Here is a 26285-nt window from a genome sequence, read left to right as displayed (position 1 = left end):
GTAATGAAACTTCCAATAAATATCTCTAAACAATTATTTCCAATGTTAATTGGGATGTGAATGATTGTGAATAATAATGAGGAAAAAGAGCTTTGATGCTTCATAGGTTATTTTAAAACTTGTGGTCATCTTTGTGTTGTAAAAAACAAACAAACAAACAAAAACTTGAATTGCTACAGTTCCTGGACAAAATTTAAAAATCTGGAATTGCTGTGGCAGTTCAAGTAAACTCTCATTCAAATATTCATCCAATCATAAAATGACTTTATTAAGAAATTGTTTGAAATGGATTCTGAATACAATACACTTACCTCATACTGGATGCCAGTCTGATTAGCAAATGCAAAAAAAAATGTATAGGGAAAAAGATGTAACACATTTGATGAAAGAGAAAAATATGGTTTAACAATTTGCACATATTTTTTAAAACATCTTATTAAGCAGACAAAACAACTGATAATTAGCAAAACTATAGTTTTCTAAGCTAAAGGAAAATAAATTATTTTTTCCTAGCACATAAAAATGAGTACAGTCCGCAGCAACATTTTTAAAGGCTACTTGTAAAAACTACTATTCACGGTAAAATCTCAGGACTCCCCCATCCCATGCAGTTTTTTTCTCCAGCACAAATTACTGATTTGTATGAAAAGGTATGTACTTAGAAAACAAACATCTGATTAAACATAAGCTATAGCCAATACAAAAACTTATGTGACACAAAAAGGCAGTATCTTACAACCAAGAAGGTAAAACACCAAGTAGCAAAATGAATCCTTTAAGAACTATCAAACCAAACAAAAAATAAAATTAGATATAAATTCAAGTTTTAGACTGTGGTCAATTGAGGTCTAGACAAAACCCTATGTTTGTTCACTGCCTAGTCTCCAGTCTGCTCCAAGTTTGAAAAGGTAATTGAACACAGTCTATAATTACTGGATTAGACACAGATGGGCTCTGTACATTTCAGGGGGAAAAAAGCACTGTTTTGATTCATTTTATGATTGCCTGTAAGGTCAGACTTTTCAAAATGTACTTTCATCTGTTAAATGGTTTCTCAAATTCCCTGGGGTATATCTTCAATAACTGTGATGTTTTAAGCAATTTGGGTCTATCAGATCCTGTCTTTGAATGTAACTAGCTGCCCATTTTCTAGTATTATAAATGTGCATGTAGGTTAATTGCTACATCTCTTACATATTTTCTGAAGTTGCAGTTTTGGAGGGAAAAATTGAAAAACTGTGCCTCTTTCCAGCAGGAATTGGCCATTCTGATGATTTTCACATAAAAATGTTGGCTATTTGATAATAAATGATTCAGTACCCTCCAAGTCTAAGAAAAATAACTGACTCAAGTAAAAAACAGAAACAAGGAAACATCAACATTCTGGTTATAAGTTTTGCAAAATAAATTTAGTTATCTTACAATTGAATAATTTATAAAGCATAACATTTTTGACTAAAATCCTATGCATTTTTATTTAATACCTATAAATGACTAGGAAGTATTTTGTTGGTGCTAAAACAAAAAAGTTCTCAAAAAGAGCCTAAACATAGCATTCTCTGTCACAATAATAATGATGTCATGACATAGCTGTGTATAAGAAATTCATCGTGAAAAATATATCTAACTTGGAGACCTCAGGGCCTGCTCCCTTCATAGAGTGCCTATCCTATTTCCAAACATCCACATTGAAACAATCCATTCCACAGCGCTCTACACAAAATTTTTAATTATGAATGTCTGTAGCATACTCAACAACATTAGTTAAAATGCCATAAGACATCTTCTTCACTTAGTACGCTTAGCCACTGAAAGTGGGTTCTCAGCTAACACTGGTCAACCGGGGAGTGCTGGACAAGCCCGGCTATGGGGCAGCCAAGCAAGGCTGCTTCTGCTCTTCACCTCCTGCCGACAGCAAGGCAAGCCTTGTTCAGTGCTGCTCACCAACCCCCTCCTCTCCCTTTATGGCTTCATTTCCTATTCCCAAAATTCACTTCAGTTAACTATTTTGTGTAGCTGATTGGATAGAAATATCCTAATATCACAGAGAGGGTGTGGAAGAATGTAGAATAAGGAATAATCCCCAAACGTTTCCATATTTTAGGAAGTTGATTTTGTATGTATTATGTTTTCACACATAATGAAAAGAGGAATTTATAGTCATGTTATAAAACCTAAGTTTATATTCTTCATGAAGTCACATGCATACAGAAATATTTATACTTAAAACAGAAAAAGCTATCAGCCTCTGAAAAGAATATGTCTTCAGAAAGCTAGATAAATCCAATGCAGATTTACTAGATTTCTAATTTAACAGCCATGTTCAAGAAAATTTGGCAACTGGCAGTCTTTAACAGATGCATAAATGTGATCTACTTATAAGCTCTTCTTATCACAAAACTTGTGTTTCTAAACACAGAGATTATCTTGTGTTTTAAAATTTTTAACTTGAGTACAACATTTTGCAGAAGTAAAGTTTTACCACTATTTACACCATCAGCCATCATCATTTCATTTGTAGTGTTCCTATAAAATGTGGTTGCAAATATAATGATCTCATACAGACTAGGAAAGTGGCTTTTAAAATTAAATCTATTACAAATGTATCTATGCAAAATGAACAACTGCCCCAATTTTATATTTCACATTTATATGGATTTTCTTAGAACATTTTTCCAACATAAGACATACCTGTATTAAATGATTAGAAGCACAGAGTACCATATAAATGCTGTAGAAAATCACTAACAATTTCCGTCCTTGCTCTCCAGAGGGCTCATGCTCAAACCAAGATAATATCAGAACACAGCATTAGTACAGAAAGCCATGACAGGTCTCTGGTGCTGTTGCTGTCCTGTTTTATGCTTTCTCGTAGGGCACATAAACAGTGTGCCAAGCCAGCTGACAGGTAAAACTGCCGAGAGAGGAGAGCGTCTTCAGATAAAGCTATTTGTGAACTTAAATGTGATTTCACAAGACTGGTTACCAAAAATTATGTCTTAAAGTAGATTAACCTTAGAGAGAATATCAAGAATTTTTTTAAAAAAAGGATATATGTGCTATTAATTCTTTCTTCCTTTTTCTTCCTTGATTCCATTTCCTAAGTCTTAGAAATTATAATATAATGGACTTGATGATTAGTTTTCACCAACACCCATTTTTGGCCTCTCTACTTACTGTAAGTAGAGCTCACAACCATCTCTACTTACATATATGTGTGCTTTATTTTACAACAGTAATGCTCTAAATAAACTATGAGCCTAAAGTCATGACACTGGCTATAAGAAACAAAAGAAAGCCTGGAGAGACTTCTTTTTAGCCCTTCTCAGAAAGGCCTTTCCCTTTTTAAACAATTTACATGATGTTTTATGGTCCTTTTAGAAGAGAATTATAGTAAATGGCACTCCAAGTGGGTTGTGTGAACCCACAAACCACTCCTCATAAAAGCTGCTATAATTTTCCAGGACAGGGACAATAAAATATCATACACAAGCCAATGCTAAATCATGGTGTGACCACAGTAACAAACACATTATTTTCATGAAAATTAAGCATGATAAAGCTGACAAAAAGATGACAAGGAAAAATCCTGATGGAGTTTTCTCAATCTACTTAGCATACAAGTATTTCCAGAATCTCCCTCCATTTTCTAAGTGGCTAGAAATGCATACAGGAACTAATCTAGTACCCATGTTTTAATAGGTAGTTCATTTACTTTTCAGTGTAAGAATAAGAAAATAAGTAATTTCAACTGAAACTCAAAGAACACTTTAAGAAAGACAATCAACCTACCTCAAATTATTAACATTTTTGTTTTGAACCAAATAAGAAGCTTTATGGAAGGTTCCAGTACAATTTCAAAGATGTATTTCCCATTTCAGACCACTAGGGACCAATACATGCCTTCCATTCCCAAACCTGGAAGGAAGGAAGGAGGAATGCATTCCCTTCTCCCCAGCTAAACTGGATTCACTCTGTAGAGCTGCTAAAAGGATCTGAACACAAGCCAGAGAAACAGTGACGATCAAGTGAGATTTCAAATGAGATTTTATAAAAACTCAAAACCCATGGTTCAAACAGTTTAATCATCAGAGACACTGAAACTTTCCTACATTCCCTCTCCCTGTGGTAGAATTACTGAACATTAAAATTAAAAAAAAAAAAATTCTAAAACCATGCGATGGAAGAAACCATTCTACTACACGGATACAGGTAGTACACTACCCTGTAGCTGATCACAGCAGCTTATTGCTAGGTCAAGCATAATACTGAAATTAAGACCTATGAGGCAAGCCAAAATATCTATAAACCAATACAATTTACTGGGTAGTAATAATGGTAAAGTGAAACAGCATTTTCTGCTTGAATCTGTTAATAATTACAAATTCTGGTTAGAGAGAACTATTTAAAATACCCCCAACACTCCTTCTCAGCAAAACATTAGAAGAGAAATGGAATGAAATGATATAAGACCTAGAAACAGCTAATGGATACAAGTACAACAGACACATTTAACTGTCTTTCAGATTCTTAAATTAAAAATGGATGGCTCCTCATAGGGAAACAACTTAACATAGTATTTTTGAGCATCTCTCAAAGTTCTCAACTCTTTCTAACAGGGTGCCACTAATTAGCAATTCAAATTTCCAAGAGATTATGGTGGTGATTTCATTTTATCTGCCAAAACTAAGACATCAGACACAAAAATTTGCTCTCCTTCTTCATACACACACACACACACACACACACACACACAAGATAAGAGTAATTTAAAACAAAGAGCGAGAGAACAAAAGCTGAAGAGTTGAAAAGTATAAGAGTCAAATCCTTTCATGTAAAATGCACTTTAAATACTTTTGCTCTAAAGTGGATGTTAAGAAGCTATTCATGGTATTAGATTTAAAGAACAAATAGTCACATTTAAGTAGTGTGCTATTAAAAATGAGTCCATTATTCTTGAGGTTAAACACACAGTTTTGTAACACAAAATACATTGTTATATTTGTTCAGTTGAGTGTTTACTGAAAATGCCTCTCATATACCCCAAATACCTCTCTGCCCCAAAGCAGAGCTTCCCAAATAGACCTGCAGAGAAAAAACAATGATTCCCAAAAGAGGACTGTGCAAATAATACATCGTTCCAAGGTCAATAAATCTATCCAAAGCAACAAAATTGTTTGTCCAGGTTAATCAAACCCTCCTGCCTAGAGAAATACATTGTTCAGAAAACATAAGACATTTACATGTCAAAGACATACAGCTAAATGATCTCTAAATTATCCATTTCATCAGCCCAACACAACGATGTACAACTTATCTAGTATTACAGATTGATTTGAGGAATTTCTGAAGACACAAAGTACTTTTCATCTCATGCTACAAAATCCAACCTAACTCCTCCTTGGTTTACCAAAGCCTAGCCCCACCTAACCCATGCCTCCAGTCGATCTAGACTTTTGCCTAAGAGAATGCAAAGGTCTACCTATGGCAAAAACCTTGTAAGCAAAGAATTTCTTGAATCTCTTCTTGCTCCACAGCCTGGTTTCCTCCAGGTCCCCTTACTAACATTTCTTTAGCCCCACAGTGTGGGGTTCAGGCGATCTGCGTGGCTGGCTATACAGACACATTATGAAGCCTTTACAAGTGACCACACAAACACAATACCACAATGTAGGTCAACTTGTGCACTCAAATGCCAAAGCAAAGCTTATATGGAAGGAAACTACAGACATAAATCTGCACGGGTAGAATTCCACTCAATGATCCCAAAATTATTTCAAGGAATCGGTCTCCAAGAATGCATCATGAAATCAGAAGAGCCCAGCTAAGCTTTAAGAGGGGGAAAAAGAGAAGAAAGAAAATGAAAGGCTTTAGAAGAGGCAGCAAAGGCTTCACCAGTCATTATATCATCGAGAAGGCTCAAACTACAGACGAAGTTAGATACAGAAGATTGTAGAAAGGGTATTTAAAATTATTAACTGATCAAAAATTTGTAGTTGTCATTAAAAAAAATACAACTTAGCAATTCAGTTCAGAAAGAAGAATATCCCCGGGAACATACACATCTGTTTAATATTACAAGCCAACTGTCAACATCCTAAGTGAAGTTTTAATTTAATATTTTTTCTTTCTTGATGTTTTACCTTTAATCAATGCCTCATGAGAGTATCAACTTTCTATAAGAAACTGTTAAATATAAAGAAATGTTATTGTAGCATGTTTATAAAATCATAGTTCGAGAACTTTTTATTTTTCCAAAGCCTGACCACAACTTAATTATCTGCAGGACATTCCAGGCTCACAATTGCAAGCTCCAGTTCCCAAGCAATTTTAAACAATATCTACTGTACAGGACAGAGGGTACACAAAAGACCACAACATGGTTATATTTCCAAAAGTCAGCATTAGGCCCTTTAGACATGGTTTTTATTTTCATTAAACAATATTTGTTTCCTCACTAATCATTAAATGGTTTTCATCACTATCGCCTGCTTTTCTTTCACATGTCAGTTGTTAGCATCAGTGTTTGTGTTCATAATAAATAAAAAAGTGACCCACCCAGTTATTTAGAAATGAACACACACGACGTCTGGTTCAACGAGTGTTGGAGATTCAGCGACATACTCACATCCTGAATATTGTTCTATTTTAATCTAGACTTTAGAAAACAGTGAGTAATAGACTCTGCACAGTACTCTCCTTTAAATCAGTTTTCAGCTTTGTGCTTGCTTATGTTATTGTGGGCACACAGATCTAATCAGTGGTTTGAGACATTTACTTGGGAAAATGGAAGAGGAAGAAGAAACGACAGCAAGTTCATATTTCTGACCATAATGGAGAGGGGTTGAAAATATTGCCAATTTCTACAGATGGATAAAGAAACCAGCCTGATTAAAAGTACCGTGCCAGAAACTGACTGAACAAACTGACAGGATGACCACCTGAGTGTTCTACAATTTTAGGAATGATTCTAGGGAAGAAACTTTAAAAAGAAGAGTGAGAAAGAAGTACTAGGAACAATTTTAAAGTAGGTAAAATGTGGACGAAACAAAACTGTAAGTCAGGAATAAAACTGTCAGCCAGTAGAAAAACAGAATTCAATAAATCATCTGAAAAACCTTCGAGTCAGACACTTGCATTGTCGCACTGGGACCACTAGTTTTCAGAAGAGCAAATTATTTAAGTCCCAAAAAGGCTAATTTTGGATTTCAGATGAACTGGTCAGCGGGCACGAGAGTGTGGGAAACCAGCAGAAACACAGCACAGCACCTGCAGGTGTGGGCTTGCCTGTGAAGCGCTTGCAGGTGCTTTACTCATTTTAATCCTCCCAAGTAAGGTACTAGTTTCTCCCTGATAGGAGGAGGAGATGAGGTGAAGTAATCTGCCCACAGATCACCTGCTAGCAGGGAGTAGAGCCCAGAATCCATGCTCTTAGCCCAGGCCACAAAACATCCCAGATGGTGCTGCCTTTATCAAAGAAAGAACAAATCTGTTAATTGGTGGGAGCCACCCCTCTGGCTTCTTACCCTGTCATCCCTCCAAACATTGTTTTTCCCCAAGAACCACTCCAAGGCCTTCTTTTCTTTTCATTTGAAATTCTCCTTGAGCACCCTCTCTTGCTACAATGTTTCAACCTCCATTTGCTCCCAGGTCTCCCCAGTCTACAGGCCCGGCTCTGAAACCTTGCCTGCCATCCATTTCTATATTGCTTGCAGCTGATCCACTTCTCACCCTGCTGAATCCACCAGTGACCAGCAGAATGAGCACACTTGATTGTGTCAGTCCCCTAGTGAAAGCTTTCTGGGGTTCACTCTGGCCTTCAGGCTGATGTCATTCCTTTCCCATCCGGGAGGAGGCATTCTTTACCTTTCAAGATTCAATTGAGAATGCACCCTCCCCTTACACTCTGATAACAGCACTTATTACTACATGATTAATTGTTTGCCTTTAAGTCTATCTTTTCACTAGACTCTGAGTTTCTCAAAGTCAGTGGTATCTCACTCACATTTGTATGCTACTTAACATGCCCAGCACATAGTGGATGCTCAAAAAACAGAGTGATGATGAGTAAAAGAATACGGAAGTTATTTTCAGAGAAATTCTCAGTTCATAGCGATTTTAATAACCTGTCTAGAGCAGTGTGAAGGGGCACAACTTTGAATGTATGCATATCTCTTGTTGGCCACCCATATAAATTGTTCCCATCCTTCTGAGAAAGGAGCCCCCCTAATTTCCTTTGAAAATCATCCTGTCTCAATTCCCTGCCACACATACTCAGGGGAAGTGACACACTGCTCCAGCTACAAAACTGGGTCCAAAGTAGACTGAGGTAGGCAAAAAAGCCTTTTCCTCTGGAGATGGGGTAGATTTCAGGATAGGCATATGATTCAATTTGAGTCAGTGAAAATCACAGACCCCCAAGATATGGGCAAGTACTACAAGGAAAGAGCAAACTCCTCTCTCCCTCTGCTAGGGCAATACTGGAAGGTGGGGTCTGCCAGCCTCACAGCTCTTTGGCTATCACAAAGCAAGGCCTTGAGGTGCTCAAAGAGACGCAGCATTATAGAAAGCAGACCAGGGGAACAAAAAAAAACAGGCCTGTGGTAACACTGTGTTGTCCACCCAATCCAGCCAGGGATAAGCCAACGAGTCCTTTGATCATTTCAGCCAATTTGCACTGGGGTCTCTAACCTGTTACCATGAGACTCCCAATAAAGCAAGTTCATGCTTGTGGGGAAAAAAAAAAAATCAAGCTACATATTTGAAGAAATGCTAGAAAAATGGTGAGTGGGAGTGAGTACTAAGTTAAATGGGATAGGCTATGAAGGGAGGGAAAAAGCTAACAGCACACTTCAAAATCCAAACAGAATGCAGCTCAAGATGTGGAAAGAAGACTGCCATTCCAGACAGCATCAATCAGGCACTTACAGGGACATCCTGCGGTACATTTATGAAAGAAATAAAATTTTATAAAGAGCTAGAAAAATAAATTAAAAAATAATGAATGCTTCTTTTTAAAAAGGTCTTTATGAGAAAAAAGAAAAGACTTTGGGATAATTTAATCTGGAGAAAGCAAGTCCTAGAGGCAATTTAACTTGTTGAAGGCTTATTTATAAGGAGGTGACTAAACAGTTGTTCTCCAATTTCACAGGGAAAAGAATAAGAGGAAATTGACTTAAATTTCAGTTTGAAGCTGAAGGCAGGCAAAGGAGAAGAAGTGCTTGAGGGAGAACTGTTAATGATGAAAAAAGCTAAAAGAAAACTGGATTTTTATGGCTTTTAAAAGATGGAAAATTATATCTGCCGATTCTTTCAGTTTTAGGTCAAACAACTGAACCAAGATCTGAGGAGTTCCCCAAGCATTTACTCCAATACTGTGTAATGAAAGCGGGTCAAGGGCCAGGCTCTGTGCTAGGCTCAAGTCATACAAAGATGAAAAAGATACAGACCCTGTCCTGTCTAAAGGCAGTACCACTAGAAACAAAAGCCACTGCAGGCACTATAAACCAACAGCAGGATGGAATCCTGCTCTCCTTTTCCATCCCCCATGCCCTAAAGTAAACAATATCATGTGGGAAGCAATAGCAATAGCACTACTCCAACAGCAGCAAGCCAGGCCATGGTAACCATTAAGTAACACAAAACAATACAAAGGGTGTCACAGGCCGTATATATTTCCTTATTTAGTAAGTGATATAGGCAGCAATAGTTAGAATTCAGAAGGAGACTAGGATAGGCCAAAATGTGCCTTTCAAGGTAAGAATTTGAGAAAGCAAAGGGGGCAGCAGTCCAGGCAAGAAGAACAGAAGCAGCAAGACAAGGAGATAAGGAGGCCAAGGGTACTGCGACTATCGCAATCTCGTCAGAGCTGAAGGGGATGGGCAGGAGAAATGTGGGGTTCAACCCTGGAAGAGGGGGGAGCCTCTAGACACCAAGCAGATATCTGAGGATCCACTATGTGGGAAATGAGCAATACTGAAGGCTTCTGAGCCAAAATAATGTGATGAAAGCAGCCTTCTCTGTGTTGTGGCTTGGCAGGGGAGAGACGGAGGGCTTGGCACTGCTGCGACAGCCCAGGCTCAGGACATCAGGGACTGAGTCCACACAGCTCATTCCACTAACGGATGAGAGAGGACACAGGCACTTACTCACTTAACTCACTTCCATATATGTGCTGAACTGTGCTTCATGCTGCAAAGGAGTGAGACAAATCGTCTGTCCCCTCAGCCTGGTCATTAGCTGGCAGGGTTGGCCATGAAAAGGGACAATGACAGAAACAATTGCAAAAACGGCAGTAAGCGTGAAGGAGCTGATTCCCAGAAATTTTATTTACACAAACTACAACATCAAAATGCCAAAATAAAAACAGAAAAACCAATCCTGCCAAAGTATCATTTCATGTACATCAAGGGAGATAATGACTTTATTGCCAATTGGATCAATAGAAAAGTATAGAAGCAAATATGCCTGTGCTGATTGAGCTGTACCAAGTAATGAATATTAAGAAAGACTTCTAAAAATGAGGAAAGATCTTTGCAAGTACTGAAATGTTTCCAGATTTCATTTTTGACATAACTGAGATATATTCACAGATTTCCAATCACTTACCCACAGGCAGTATTTAGAAGCTTTCAGAAAATTCATCACCTCTCCTTGATATCTTTTTTCCCCTTACTTCCCTTAATTTAATTTTGATTTAACTTCCCCTTGTCACTGCTTGCTTACAAATCACAGCTTGTGTCTGGAGTCAATTAGGGCTCTAAAGTATCCCTCCGTGCCTTCATTTGGGGACCCATTCTTATATATATTTTCTTATTAGAAGAGGTAGAGCTAAAAGCCTGTAACTCCAAAGGTTTCCAATCAACCATCACATTCTATTCTTTGGAAAAGTATGCTTCTTTCCCTAGTTAAGAAGAAGACATAAAACTATGCATTTTGCAAGGATATTTCTTTTCTACCTGTTTTAAAGATGAATTGCCCTTTGGAAATTCACTTGCAAAATAAGGTTGAGCGTGGGTAATAAAGGCTTAATGGCAATAACATTTAAAAAATCTTTCTACCATTTAAAATTAAATATAATTTCCTTATTACTTTAATGAGATCCCTTGGAGTTGAAGTACTTAACTAGTCTCCTTCATATCAAGTATTCTTTATGTAATTCCCTTTTAATATTAGTTATGTACACTGTCTATTGGACAGAATAAAAACACACATTTCCACTAAAACAAAAACTGGAGAAGGACATAGCAGCTTGATTCAGAATCTGATAATGGGTTACAGATTCCATTTCAGTTCAGATTTACAGTCAACATGCCACAGAGCCACTTACCACCTCTAACCTTTCTGGTCATATCTGGAAGAAAAATATGAACTGCCACATCACTGAGGAAAAGTATGTTGGAGCTTAAAATACTTGACTTTTCCAACTGCAATGCTGAGCTAGAAAACAGGGGAGAGAAATACACCTCATACAGAAACCACTTTAGATAAAAAGACAGAGATAAATTGTCCAAAGTTATGGCCATGGGGAGGACTTCCCTTTCTCACTGTCTTCAGGGTCACCCGAGGAGGGATGCAATGTGGCCCTGTCCACTGCTGGGTGGATCCAGCCTACTGGCTATCTCATCCCAACCCACAGGATGACTGACATACAAGAAGAAAAAATCCTGGACACTTAACTATGGGCTATGGATGCAAAAACTCTCTCCCCATCTTCTGATCTCTTGCTGGAGTCTGCCACTGGTGAACCCCAGGGGAAGCCAAGGGCAATGAAAGCCCACCATACAATCCATGAAGACCTGCCTCCTGCGACAAGAGCAGAGCCCAGAGGACAGAGTGGACCCAGAAGGGTCAAAGAACACAACATGACATGCGCCATGCCTCCTCTCGTGGTCTTCCCACTAAGCTAGCTCCTCGTTCATCTGAGCACCACCATGCTTTCCCACCCTCAGCGTCTCTGCCCCGTGTGCCTGGCTTACCTCTCCCCTTCATTCCCACACGTGGAAAACGTATGGGTTTTCAGAGACCACTCAAACGCCACCTTTCCTCCCAGTCTCCTCTCCACCTTACCCAGAAGTGATCTCTCCATCTTAATTTCCAAAGTTCCTCTTTTGAAGATTTCTATAATTATTTATGGGGATATCTTAGACATACGAGTTAATACGAGTGTGAAATTATCACTCTCTAAGTATATGAGTGTGAAATTATCACTCTCTAAGTATGCTTCTGTATTTTTGCTTGCTATAAGTTTCCCATTAGACTATAAATCCATGAAAGCAGAGGTTCTGTGTCTTTTACCTTTGCTCTGCCCTTTAGGAACCAAAACAAGCATATCCCATACTAGATGCTCAATAGACATTTACAAAATGGATGCTCCTTTCTGGGCTCTAAGCATATTGATGATCAGACTGACCCTTCTATCATAAAGAGAAACCAATCTAAGTGCCTTCCTTTTTCATAGGTGGACACTCAACACACAGGTGATAATAAAGTGATTGCATTTCCTGAGTATCAAGAATATACCAAATACAATACTGGCAGCTTCACAGATAGTATCTCATTCAATCCTTACAACAATGCTAAAAGGTAGTGTAGGACCACACCTTCAGGATAGAGCCTTCTCCACCGACTGCTAGACCTAACTGCTGACAACAGATCATAGCCTGTGTGTCTCAAGGTCCTGTGCTGAAGGAAGTTGCATCCCACATTAGGGCCCTTCTCTGGGGCAAGCCAGTATTGAAAGGTTGGCCAGTGCAGTAATTAAAAAGGCCAGGCCCTTTGCTGTGACTGAACAATTCTAAAAAGCCATCTCAACACCATAACTCTCCATGGGCCTGACTATCCCAAAGGCAGAAAAGGGAATTACACTTTTTCAAATGACTATAATCTACAAATTGGGTTTCCTTCCTTCTCAGTAATTTTATTAACTAAATCACAAACCATTTCCCCTTTTCCCCAAAAGCATACCTCAATACATTCTATGCAAAATGTATTATTGCTAGGAAATTATTGATTAAAAAAAACAGGAAAAATAGGAAGAGAGAAACAAATAAAATTTTTGGTTTGGAGGAAAAAAAAGAAAGAAAGAAATGTTTGATTCAATAGTAGTAATATTTTCCCCAAATCTAGCCAAGAACTTTCAATGTGTGTGATTATGTACCAAATGTGCCATTAAAAACAGCAAATGATGTGATAACATACAAAAGAGCAAATTACCAGAGAATGCCAAGCAGAATGCAGCTCCACAGGCCGGGGCAGCGCTTGCCCAGGCAAATCCATTCACTTCCAAGAGCCTGCAGCAATAGCAGTCAATCAAGGGCAAGGCAAGCTCTCAACATTGTTACCATCTTACAGCACCAGGGACATCACCTGGGAAGGCGACTTAGCCTTCTGAACCTCGGTTTCTTCAGGAGTAATGGAACCTAACTTGTAAGGACAGTCAAATAAGTTATAAAGCTGTTAGCAGAGCCAGGTAGAGTACATGTTCAACAAGTGGTAGCTATTATTATCGTTTATTATTTTTAGAATGACAACCAGAAAGCTAAGACATTAACCCAACATTTGTGGATGATTTTCCTGTATAAGTTAAGAAAGTCTAAATTGGAAATCCAGTTGAGTTACAGGAAAATTACTCCCTTTACAAAAGGTTTTACCACAGACTTCCTTTAAATAGGGTCTCCTCCACTGCACATTTTAAATATAATTAGATACTGCTTACTCATGACATTTTTCTAATCAAAAGCTATTAATTCTCCAATTCCTACCACAAGTAATAACTTGTCTGCTGGGAGCTTTACTTGTTCTGTTTTGTTTTCGTTTCAGAAGTAGTATGTGTTCATTAAATAAATTCTGGATGACAGAAGAAGAAAAGATCACCCATAGACCAATCACCCAGAAGTAGCCATGTTTGACATTTTGGTATATTTCCTTCTAGTCAGTATTTCTACGCCTAGAGCCTTCTTTTTTTCTTTATTATTTGTTTTTGGTTTTGTATACATAGTTTTAATTATAACCTATAATAATAATATAAGCAATTATTTTTGTGTTATGACATATTCTTTGGTAAGCCATATTTACCTAATAATTTCTCTCTACCTGGGAAAATGCTAGGCATCTCTATGTAAAGTGGCAGCTCTGCTATCTGCCACCACAGTCACCACCACGACTATCATGAAAACTGCTGCTGCTTTTACTCAGAGACCTCCCACTTCTACAAGGTAAGACAACATTCCCTTTTCACTTTCTTCAGTCTTGCTTTTATAATTACAAACTGTAAATTTATTTTCATATGTATCTCTTATGAGGTAAGGATGTAAAACAAACTTTGCCCCCCCCAAAGGGCTAACTACCCCCAAACCATCATTGAATACTCCTTTTTATAAACTGATTTACAATGCTTTCTTTAATATGAACAAAATTCACACACACACACACACACACACACACACACACACACACAGAGGCCTAATAGGTCTCCCTGAATAAGTCATATGTACATATCTTTACTATATTTTGGCTTTAAAATGTTCTTATATCTGATAAGACTAGTGTCCCTACTCCTCCTCCACTCTTTTTAAAAAAAATCAATTAGATATTCTCATTTCTTTTTTTCTAGATGAATTTCAGAACTACTTTCAGATTCACTCAAAAAAGTTCTGTTGGAATTCTGATCCACGCTGTATTAAATTTACAAATTAATTTAGGAACAGCTGATCCCTTTGCTACACTTTTCCTTCTATTCCAGGTATACAATAGGTTTCTACTTAGTCGTCCTCTGCATCTGTTTGCAAAGTTTCGCAGTTCAACTGGGTCATCAGCATTTCTTTTAAAGTTATTACTAGAAATCCTTTGTGTTACTACTCTAAATGTTTCCATTGCATTTTAAGTGGTCATTAAACAGATACAGGATCACCACTGAAGTGTGTACACTTGGTTTTGTCTGAAGGCTCTCAAGGCCTTCTGTAATCAGGCCTCCCTGGACTTACTTCGCATCCTCTGGCTTGAAAAAATGGCCTCCCTGCAACTGCACTTGCTCTCTAGTCTGTTCCCCCCAGAAGTGTCCCTCACTAATCTGACCCCAGTCACCCCCTTTCCTATGCTCATCCAGTAAGTTGTAACACATTGAATACTTTCAAATAACTAAGTGGTAATTTTCCTCAACTTTCTATTTATTCTATTGAAGAATAAACACAAACTGAATTTATATTTTTTGTCTTTTTAAGAGATTATGAAAAATTTGAAACAAATTTGGTAAAAATGAAGTTTTGTTTAAAACAGCAACAAACTGGAAGCAATCTAAATGTCTCTCAACAGGCATTCAGGTAAATCAATTATGTGATATTATTTTTAATGGCCAGGCAGCCAAACAAATTGATGATACAGAGTAATATGGAATGACACCAAAAAATGTCCACAATAATATAGTGTTAAATGACCAAGAAAAGAAGATGGAGTAAGAAGAGAAGGATTGCAAAAATCCTGTTTTTGTTTAATAGATAAAACGTTTGGAGACTTATACACTAAAATTGTAACAATGGATATTTCTGGCTTATAGCACCAAATATGAACTTTATGTCCTTCCTTATTCTGTTTAATGAGCATTTAACTACTTTTATAACCAGATTTAAAGAGAGTCAACTTTGAAAATGTATCCTGCAGACAAATGCCCATTGTAAGAAACATATTTAAGTATTAAGTACAGTATTAAGTACATTTGTAAAATCATACAAAATGCCACCTTTAACAAAAAAAATTTCTTATCCAGATGAAAAATTCTAAGTACACAGGGCCTCAGGGAGAATATCACAAGGCAAAGGGCATTATTATTGCAAAAAGCATCTAAAAAGATATTCTAGGAATTGCAGAGAGAAGAGTACTGAATCACAGAGAGATCCTACTGGTCTTAAGGACCATCCAGCCAAATCCTCTAACTAAACAAGAACAGTGAGGCTCAAAAAGGCCTGGCAGTTCTTCAAGATCACATCATTAAAAGTACCAAGCTGCAAAAAGTACTTTAAATTCAAAATATACATTCTTTAATTCCTTTATCAACTGCTCTGAGTTAAGATATGCTGTCACCTATCTCTGCTACTTGGACTACAGGATTTGTTGCTGGTGAAGATATCCAAGAAAAGGTGAATGTTCATTTTACTAGCTTTCTTATCATTTGGCTACACATTGGGTAGAAATGTATTTAACACTGTGAAGTGAAAAGACTCTCTTGGTTAAATGTGGCTTATGAGTTCCATAAGAACATTTCAACAAACATGTTAGCTGTGATCTGTAGGAGGTGGCAAATTATAGTATTCCCAGACTTGAGAACTGGAAAGCCAGAACTGGAAAGTTGGGCCTCTTTTTTCTTTTCCTTTTTTTTTTAGTTGTAGGTGGACACAATACCTTTATTTTTTATGTGGTACTGAAGATCGAATCCAGTGCCTCACACATGCCAGGAGAGCAGTCTACCACTGAGCCACAGCCCCAGCCCAAGCCAGACCTCTTTTTAAAGTAAATTTTAAACCTAATGTTTTGAACATAAACAGTTTTTATACCTTAAGCTGTAATGAACATCTGCAGACTTCACTGATACTTTACCCACCAGAGGGAGCAGACATGGATTTCCACAGAAGAAACTTTAAACATCTAATTTACATGAATTCTAGAATCATATTATTGATATAATACAATCAATCAATATTATATAATCATTTAATATTATATTTCTATTCCCCCAAAATGAGAAAAAATAAATGAGATCAGGTATAATAGAGTTTCCAACTTATTGCAGAAGCTCAAAAACGATTTGATTTTCCAAAATTTGTAACCTTCTAAGTATTGGTTATAGTGTTCAAAATAAATGAACAAACTGGTACAGTCATCCCTCTTCCATATCTGCAGGGGATCAGTTCCTGAACTCCTGTGGATACCAAAATCAACAGATCCTCAAATTCTTTATATAAAGTGGCACAGTAGCTGCATACAACCTAAGCACATTGTCCTCTATTGTAAATCTAAATATTTTATTCCTAATACAATATAAATGCTATGTAAATAGTTGTATTGTTCAGGGAATAATGACAAGGAAAAAAGTCTGCACGTGTTCTGTACAGATGCGATTTTTAAAAATCTTTTCAGTTCTCAGTTGGTTGAATTCACAGATGCAGATGGCAGATATGGAGGGTCAACTGCTTTCTGACTTACAAGCTGATGTAAGCTTGATTAACAGCTGCCCTTATGGATGGTTCTATCTGAACATGTACACAAATCTGATTCCAATATGAAACCAGACCATGAATGGGGAGAATTTCACTAAAAATGTCACACTGAGGGAACCTATTTCAGCATCCCTACCCTAAGAGCTGATACGCTGAACTGCTGATACCTGCCAACTAGAAGTAAGGAAAGGGAGAATTCCTTGACTCACCATAGACTCTATTTGGAATGAAGGAGGAATTCAGCCAACAATCTCCAAGAACCATGCTTCCCCAACGTAATGCAACCGCCACCACCAAGACGAGTTTCCTTTTAAAGCCAGCACAACTGAAAAGAACTGGAAGAACCTGGCATCCACACAGCCCTCAGGAGTCTCAATCCCCATCCATGTTCAGAGGAGTTAGATTTGTCTAGTACTTCCTGCCACAACAAACCAGGTCTAATGTGTTGCTGGACTGTGAGGCAGGTCTCAATTTCCCACAATAGGCATACATACCAGTTATCAATTTTGTATTAAATACAGCAATGCTGGAGAACCCCACTGGGTGCCAGTTATGCTCTCCAAACCACATTTGCCAGGAAGCACTGCCACTGAGCAGTCATCTACCACCTGCTTCTAAGTCCTCTGGGCTCTCAGACCTATTCTTTCCTGTTTAGAATTGAGAAAGTGAGCAACTGGCATCCAACTATAATTTTGAAAAAAAAAATGCAATTAGAATTTAATACGACTTAATTTTCCAGTCTTTCTACTTCTTACTCTAACTCCATTAATTATCCACTAAGTTTGCTGAGTCTAACTACTAGATACTAAATACAGGTTAACCATTCCTAACTTTAAAAATACAATATTTGAAACTTTTTGAATACAGGTATAACACCCACAGGTAGAAAATTCCACATGACTTCATATTATGAGATGTAGTCAAAATGCAGGTGTACTAAAAAAATCGACTTCTGACTATGCGCGTAAAGCATATTTTGTTTTTAGAGTTAGGTTCCATCCCCAAGATATCTTATTATGTATATTCAATTATTCCCAAGTCCAAGAACTCTAAAATCCTAAATACTTCTGGCCCCAAGCCCTAAAGAGAAGGGAAACTTGACCTGCACTGACTTCATCTCCCTTTCCCGTCTATTCCTACTATCACTGGCTCCTCAGCTTTCACCTGACTTAATGCAACAGCCTCCTAATTAGCTCTCTATGTCACACTCCAAAGTGATCATCAATATTGCTACTGATTACTTTTAAACATGAATAATCCTTTAATGCCTCACTTGTAAAACTCAGATCCTAACACCCAAACTCCTTATGCTGCTGAAAATGCTCTAACCCAAGAGCCAGCAAACTTTCTCTAAAGGGTCCTGCAGTCCACACTTTAGGCTTTGCAGGCCTTTGCAGGCCACCACACTGCTGCTGCAGTATAAAAGCATCCATGGTCTGTATGTAAATGAATGAACACAACCACATTATAATAAAACTTTATTTACAGGAACAGGCAGTGGGCTGGATTTGGTCTGCAGACCCAAAGTTTGCACCTTTCCTCTAACCTAATCCAGAACCACCTCATCTCCCAGCCAGCGCCTGAACTCTCACCCTGGCCTTCTCTAATAGATGACTCTCATCACACCAGTCTTGCCTCTGCTCCCCCAGTCAGCCCGCTGTGTGCTTCACTGTCCTTGATCACTCTTCCCTCTCCAGGAATGTGACTGATCCTTCCTAGGTCTGGTGGCAGGGTTCACAGCCTTCATGGCTCAGTTGGATTCTTGCTCACTCCAAGGGTTCCACGAATTCTTCCCAAAGAGTTAGTTATCCTTTATATGCACTTTCAAAAGGCTGGGACATATGTCTCATTGTTCTTTGTGCCCTCACAGTGCCTGATATACATCCCATGTTCAATGCTTACTGGATAATGGAATGAATCAATTACTAAATAAATATAATTTCAAAAGTTGCAATTCTCACAAGTCCTGGGTAAAATTCAGAAGTGCAAACTATACAAAGGGCTCACTATTATATCATGAAGTCTCTGAGCATGGTTATGGTATACACTCAGCTATTACAATCCATAAAAACACAGCATCATGAAGCTAAAAAGGCTTTGGAAGCACCAATGTGGAAGTTTTTATACTCTGCTTCTGAGTCCTGTGGTTAGTTTCTTAAGAAGAGTGGAAGGCAGGAGAAGAGGATGGCTCATGAATACCTTCTCCCAAGCCCTCTACCCCAGCTTCAACCAAAGCTACTTCTCTTCTTTGCAAATAGGTTTCTGCCACATGTTTTTTTTAAGATCTATGATTCAACACACTCATGCTTGGTTTGCAAACTGCCCACTGGACCTAAATTGCTTCCCAATCTCTTCCTGTAATCTGGCCTATCTCTTGCCTTTCCTGTTTTTCACTTATCTTTTCTGTCTGTTGCCAGGGGCTGCTTCTTTGAATCATGTTCCCTACCTGAAATCCCAATTTTACTATGATTACATTCAGTCCTTGGACAATGTACATTTCCAGCTACCCTAGGTAATAATCCAGGCAGTACCAACTCACCCTTTGGGCCCCAAATTAAGTCAACACTGCCCTGAGAAAGAAATTAGGAGGACCTGGAAAGTTAATGCTAGGAGAGTTACATCTGTCAGTCACATCTAATTCACTGCACTCCCTAGGTCTGTTTCTCTCCAATAGACTGTGAACTCTTTGAGGGAAGAACTAAACCTTAGCAACAAAATTAAAGCTACTATTTATGTAATATCTACTCCACAGATACTGGGCTAAGTGAAAATGTATATTGTGTAGCATTCAGGCTCATGGTAGGAGTGTACATTTTTACAACTGGAAGGGAGCCTTGGATAGAGATCATCTAGTCCTCAAAGAGAAAGCTAAGAGACACAGTAGATTAGCACTTAACTCAAGAAATAATGTATTGAGTGCCTACACCCTGCACTGTTCTAGAAGCCACAGATTCAGTGCAGACCACATATAGCCTTCATTTTCAGGAAGCATATATTCTAGTAGATAAACAATAAATAAATAGCCATATGTTAGGTTTACAATGAAATAAAACATCGTAAGGGAAAGAAAAGGGGTATCAGGGAAGTCAAAGAAGGCCTTGATTGAAGAAACTTGAAGTTAACAGAGATCAAACCACGTGGAATCCGGGAGAAGAGTTCCAGGTAGAAGCAATACTGCAAAGACCCTGAGGTTGGAATGTGCCTTGTGCAGGTGAAAGCAACCAAGAAGCCAGGATAGTCAAAGTAGAAATGCAAGAGGAAGGTGAGAGGAAACGAGGTCAGAGAAGGAGTGGACTAAATCATGTTGACTCTGAACCACCTTAAGAACTCTGAATTTCAGCCAGGAACTAGAGATCAATTCCTAAGAATAAATAAGTAAATAAATGAAATTTAGTTTTCACAAAAGCAAGGCATAATAAACAAAGAACTCTCATCTGTATGCATGATTTGAACACAGCCTGCTCAACAACTCAGAATCACTATGATCTTATTTACAAAACATCTTTGTTTCACCAGAAATCCCTACAGTTATCTAGTTATTAACATGGTGACTGAAGCCCAAAAAGATTATGCAGCAGCCCAATTCACGGCTGACTTCCTGTTCAGAGCCCCTGCTGCCTCTGGAAATGCAGCTGGACTGTTTACAGGGGTCCTGGTTACCTGGGTGGCAGCTTTCCCTAGCCTCTGAAACCTTTATAGATCAGTAAGAGAAAAGCTGCCACTCTTCAGCATCTCAGGCCCTTCCCTACTCCCAAAGCCTGTCATTATAAACCCACAGATCTAAGTTCTCATTCCCCGTGGAGTTGAAGACAATCAGCAGATGAGATAAAAGCATGTCGGGCACTGTGGCAGGACAGGAAGGGAGACGGTTGCTGGTTGGTCTGCCTTCTGTCTTGTACTCCCTACTCCCAGAAATAGCACTCCTTTTCCACAGTTCTAGTGTGGCTGGAATCACTGTACTCAAGCCACCTATTGGCCACAGATTGAGGTGGACATATGATGATCTGATCAATTAAAGAACTTACCCCTCTGGCCAGAGGTCTACAAGAGAGGATTCAGAATCATAACAGAACCAATTAAGAGTCTATTCCTGGAGTTTATGCACAAGAGCTAGAGAAATCAGCTCAGAGTGTGGATTTCCCGGTTATATTAATTTATATTAAGAAACTATCACTTGCAAATCAAAGAATTCAGACCCACACAGAATACCTTTTCTCATTCCATCTGCCTAACCACCTTCTAAGGTTGCTACTACTCTATTTTAGAAGTGAAGAAATTGAAGTTAAGTAACTTACCAAGTTCATACAAGTTGTAAGAGGTACTCAAATTCTGTCTCTGCTCCAAGTCCCATTTCCTATTAGCCCAAGAAGAAATTGCCACTCAAAAGCAACGGAATTTTTTATTTATAAATTATAGTGGATATTTAAGGGAGGAGGGTGAAATAACATCAACCTGGGTTAAAGGACCTGGCTTCAACTTCTGGCTGTGCTCCAGGACCTCAGCTGTGTAACTTTGGGCCAGTCATTTTACTTCCTTACCTGAGTGTTAGCCTTCACATCTATAAAAGGATAAGCCTGGACAAGATAAACTCGAGGTTCTTCCTTTTTTAATTTTTTTTTTTTTGGGGGGGTGTGCTATACTAGAAATTGAACCTCGGGCCTCATGCATGCTGTGGGAGCACTCTACCACTCTACCTCCCCAGCCCTTAAGATCTTTTGAAGGTTTTGTTTTGTTAGTCCATGGTTCTGCTTTAGTCATACAATTAAGTTTTAACCATATGTCAAGTAAGATGCCAGGCAGATTGCAATTGAATATCAAGTCCAACAGTTGGTAATGGCTCCTGGGACACAAAGTCAAAGGACCTACTGGGAAATGAGCACTGGCTTATGTGGCCGCTGGGGAGGAGAGAGAGGAACAATGGCACCTCACCACACACATGCCAAGGCTGACAGAGTTTCACCATGGCACAAAAACGCCTTTCTGAGTACACCCAGTACTTCTGCTCCACCACAGGTGCTGTCTGCACCTACACAGGATTCACTCACTCCTTCAGGCACTTTCTTGGCTTTCCTTCACAAGCAAGCAACGAAAGTACAAGACAGCTAAGTGGTTTTGCAGACTACAGCTTGGAGCCACTGAAGAAAATATGTCTACACATCCTACATGAGAGGAGGGAGTTAGTGTTGAGAACAAGAAGAATCAGTATCCTTCCTTATATTCATAATCTCATGAGATCCCAATAATGAGCTTGTGGTTTAAGTACAGTAAAATCAAGCCCTTTTTATAGAAGTGAGACTCAGATAATACAGCCCAAATTCACCCATATCTAAGTAGCAGAATCCAGATTTGAATCTAAGCCCCAATTCTATTTGTAATCCCATGGTCTTCATCAGTCCCATGCTCCGAGTGAGTTAACTAATCAACTCTCAGTGCAAACTGGTATATTCATCATTACACAGAGTTGTTCACATAATATAAGTTCCTCCCCTCAAATCTGAAATGCCATTACTGTTGGTTTGTAATTTAATGGGCTGGCATGCATTTCAGTCCCAATTACTGATACAAATTATGCAAAACATAAATTAAATTTATATTAGCAAATTTAGCAAAACTGAACATAAAAGTTAAATATTTAAAGGAATGATGGAGAAGAAACCAGCCTGAGGGAGGGAAAAAGATCTAATTTCAACACATATGTTAAACTTAATATACTTTCTACAAGGATTCAGTGAGATGGAAATCTGACATCAGGCATGTTTTGTCCAAAATGAGGAATAGAAGAACTGAAACTGAAGTAGGTAAAATGTATCCTAGAAATAACAGCAATGCTTCAAGGAAGGCAGTTAGCAAAGTGCATTATTATAACTTGCTACATTTCCTTATGTCTGACAATGAAGCTAAACCCAAAATAGAGTATGTCCTCCTAGTACCAACCAGACTTTGTGTGTGTGTGTATATGCGTGTATATGTGTGTGTATGTGTGTGTTTGTGGTACTAGGGATTGAACCCAGGGCCTTGTGCATGTAAGGCAAGCACTCTACCAACTAAGCTATATCCCCAGCCCCCAACCAGACTTTTATGTGTAGGTAATCCAGTTCAAACAAAATGCCAACCACACCTTGACACACCAGACTGTGGTGAAAGCACAGGACTCCATCACTGACTCTCTATTGTAAGTTTCACAAGGAAAACAGGGAAGAGCTGCAAGAAGAGTAATGCCCAAAACAGCTACAATATCAAATCGAAATTCCTCAAGAGAATGCAAGTTTTTCCCATGTCAAAAAGGGATGTGGCTGCATTTAATTCAGCCCATGTCCCTACTTACAGAATCTCAAGCCTTGACATTCTCCCACTTCATTAAATAAAAGAACTGAAACTTTCAGGGACACGCAGTCTAACCCTGTGAACAGGTACAAAATTCTCAAATATTTCTGACAAGCAGCCATCCTTCTGTATAATTTCCTCCAGGGACAGGGAATTCCAGCACTCAGTACCATGTCACTATCCCTGAGGCCTGTTAACTCAAAATAATCTCAAGCACACTCTCACCATTCAGGGAAAGGTCCAAACGGTCACAGGGCTCTCCACAGGGCTCACCAAGCAAACTGCGCTTCTCACCTCTGTAGTTCCCAATTCTATACCTGATCAGGACCCGAAAACAGTGCAGTATTAATAAACCAGTTTTTTTCAGAAAGGACCTTCCAAAAGCCAAAACTGTGATCTTCATACCACAGTTCCATTAAAGGAACTCAGGAACAGCCTGGGCCAAACTGAGAGTCAAAATGCTGTATTTTCCCTTCCTCTCATTTCAACGTGGGAAGTTCCCCTTTGAGATGTCTATTGTTCTCTCTCTTTCTCTCTCTCTCTCTCTCTCTCTCTCTCACATGCACATAATCAATGCAGTTTTGTAAGTCTTTTGTTTAAAGCGGAAGAAAAAGTAGGAAGGGACCATCTTATAGATAAATAAACTAGGATCATAAAAGTTGCTTAATATTATCCTACAGCTAATAGTTGCTGGGTTAAGACAAAAATCTGGTCCATTGGGCCTTCTCCTGTGCTTACATGGACCATACAACTCTCACTGACCTTAGGACAAGGCACAAACTCCACAGAGTGATCTCCAAGATCCATCAAGATGTCTTCCCCCCCACCACCAACTGCCTGCTACTCCACTCCAATTTATCTAAATGTGCCAAATTCGACTCACATTCAAATGTTTATCAAACTAACTTAGGTTAGCCTACCTCACACCTTTGTGCATACTACTCTCTTAGCCCAAGATGCCCTTCCCCACTTTATCTGCACTGGAACCAACAATTCCTCCCCTAGATTTTGTTTCAGATATCATTGCCCCTATAAAAACTTCCCAGGTTCTCAGACAGAACTGACACTTTCTTCTTTGTGCCCTCCACAACACCTGTAAGGCTTGTTGCACCTGTTTTGTTTATATGGCTGTGTCCTCCATTGATCATTTTATATCATACTACTCTAAGATGGTACTAGTCTAGTTCAGAAGTAGATGTGGAACAGATTTTTATTGATGGACAGTATTTATTTACCTGGTCCAATCCCCCATGTGATCATTGAACATCCTTTCAAAAACGCCATTAATTTGTGCTAACATATATTTTAAAAAGTGAGTGCCCCAAAGTGCCAAGCATTGGACTATGTGTCAAGCAGAGGTGAATGTGGAATTATATTGTGGAATTAATGAACCTTAAACTTCAGAGATCCCTCACTTGTACCTTGCAAAATTATGGACCTTTTTGTGTGATTCTGTATTTTTATTTATTAAAGAGGGAAGGCAGAACTGTATAAGCTTTAGACCCCACAAAAACTAGAACCAACCTTGGTGCCAAAGATACTAAACTATATAAGGCAAACATTATCTTTCCCCTAACGGAGTTTCTGGTTTAGTGGGGAAAACAGACAACCGTTTGTCCATTCATTCATTCAAGGAACGTTTCCTAAGCAATGCCATGAGTCGTGTGTCTGAGATGAAGCCAACACGTCCCTGCCCTGAAGGAGGAGGTTCCTGCTGTCAGGAAGAACGAAACCCTGCTGGGTCCAGGGACAGACAGCAGTTTAGAGGACTGGGTAACAGTGTCACCATTCTAAACTAGTCTCAGGAGGTGCTTCGTCCTGCCCCGAGGGAGGCAAAGGGAAGGGAAAGTGCAGCTGGAGTGGGTCGGGGAGGAGGCAGACAAGCCGACCGAAGAGGCCGCACGGAAAGTCAGCGCTGTGGGACGTGTCGCGGCTCAGGTCTCCGGGAATGGCGAGCTCACCGCACCGAGGAACCCGGGAACCTGGCGGGTTCCCAGGGCTCCCAGACCGGCCTCCCCTTCCTCAAACAAGTCTGCCCTCCGGGCCACCGCCCTGACCCGGGGACCGCGTCCTCGCACCACGCCCACGCGGCCGGGTCTGCAGCGGGCCCGGGGTCCCGGTCGCCGTCCGCCCGCTCTCGCCCGCCGTCGGCGTAACCACCGGCTCACCACTTCGCGGGCGCGGCTGGAGAAGTCGCCCTTGGGCCGGGGACTCCGACGGAACAGCTCGTCGCGGCTGCCCTCGGGCCCGCCGCCCACCGCCACTCCCAACGCCTTGTTCCGCGTCTTCACGGTCTTGACGCTCGCCCGGAACAGCAGGGTGATGTCCACCGCCATGGTGACCCGCACCCGCGGCCCCACACCGGCCGGCCCACGTCAGCAGCCGGCGACCGCAGCGACAACCCGGCCACGGGAGGACCGTTCCGTTTCTGCACACTTCCGCCCGGCTACGGCGACGCGAGAAGAAAGGTTCCGACCTGCGCCCAGATCCTGCGGCTGGAGAAGAAAGGTTCCTGCCTCGGCCTGAGCCCGCGCGCGGGCGCACCTTCCTCCTCCTGCGAACCTCGGGTGGCCTGGCCGCGCACAGACTTCCGTGTGCCCCGGGAGCGAGAGGACCGGGGAGCCTAAAGGCCCGCTCCCTTGTCGTGGTCCCCTGACTGACAAACTGAGCCCAGGCGCTTCGGTTGCGGGCATGCGGAGGAGCGCCACCCTTGACCTTTGACTTCAGGGACTCACCTGAGCAGGACAGAGG

The 26285-nt window shown here is 39.8% G+C and overlaps 1 protein-coding gene across 7 annotated transcripts in view; it reads right to left on the bottom strand.

The window, feature by feature from the left end:
• Positions 1–25954, bottom strand: part of Stx18 (syntaxin 18) — a 149295-nt gene extending 123341 nt beyond the window's left edge. For 6 of the 7 annotated variants that reach the window (XR_011707947.1, XM_027939597.3, XM_027939586.3 and 3 more), the window contains exon 1: positions 25703–25954. Coding sequence is in view for 6 of the 7 variants with exons in the window: in XM_027939597.3 (XP_027795398.2) it covers positions 25703–25870 (168 nt within the window). In the remaining variant the exon portion in view is untranslated. The remainder of the gene's footprint in view (positions 1–25702) is intronic. The other variant, XM_027939603.3, reaches the window with a different exon arrangement.
• Between the last annotated feature and the right edge of the window lie 331 nt (positions 25955–26285).

Source organism: Marmota flaviventris, chromosome 7 (assembly GCF_047511675.1).
Source record: "Marmota flaviventris isolate mMarFla1 chromosome 7, mMarFla1.hap1, whole genome shotgun sequence".
NCBI lineage: Eukaryota > Metazoa > Chordata > Mammalia > Rodentia > Sciuridae > Marmota > Marmota flaviventris.
Note: the sequence above shows the minus strand (reverse complement) of the source record. Positions and strands in the feature narration are given on the sequence as shown.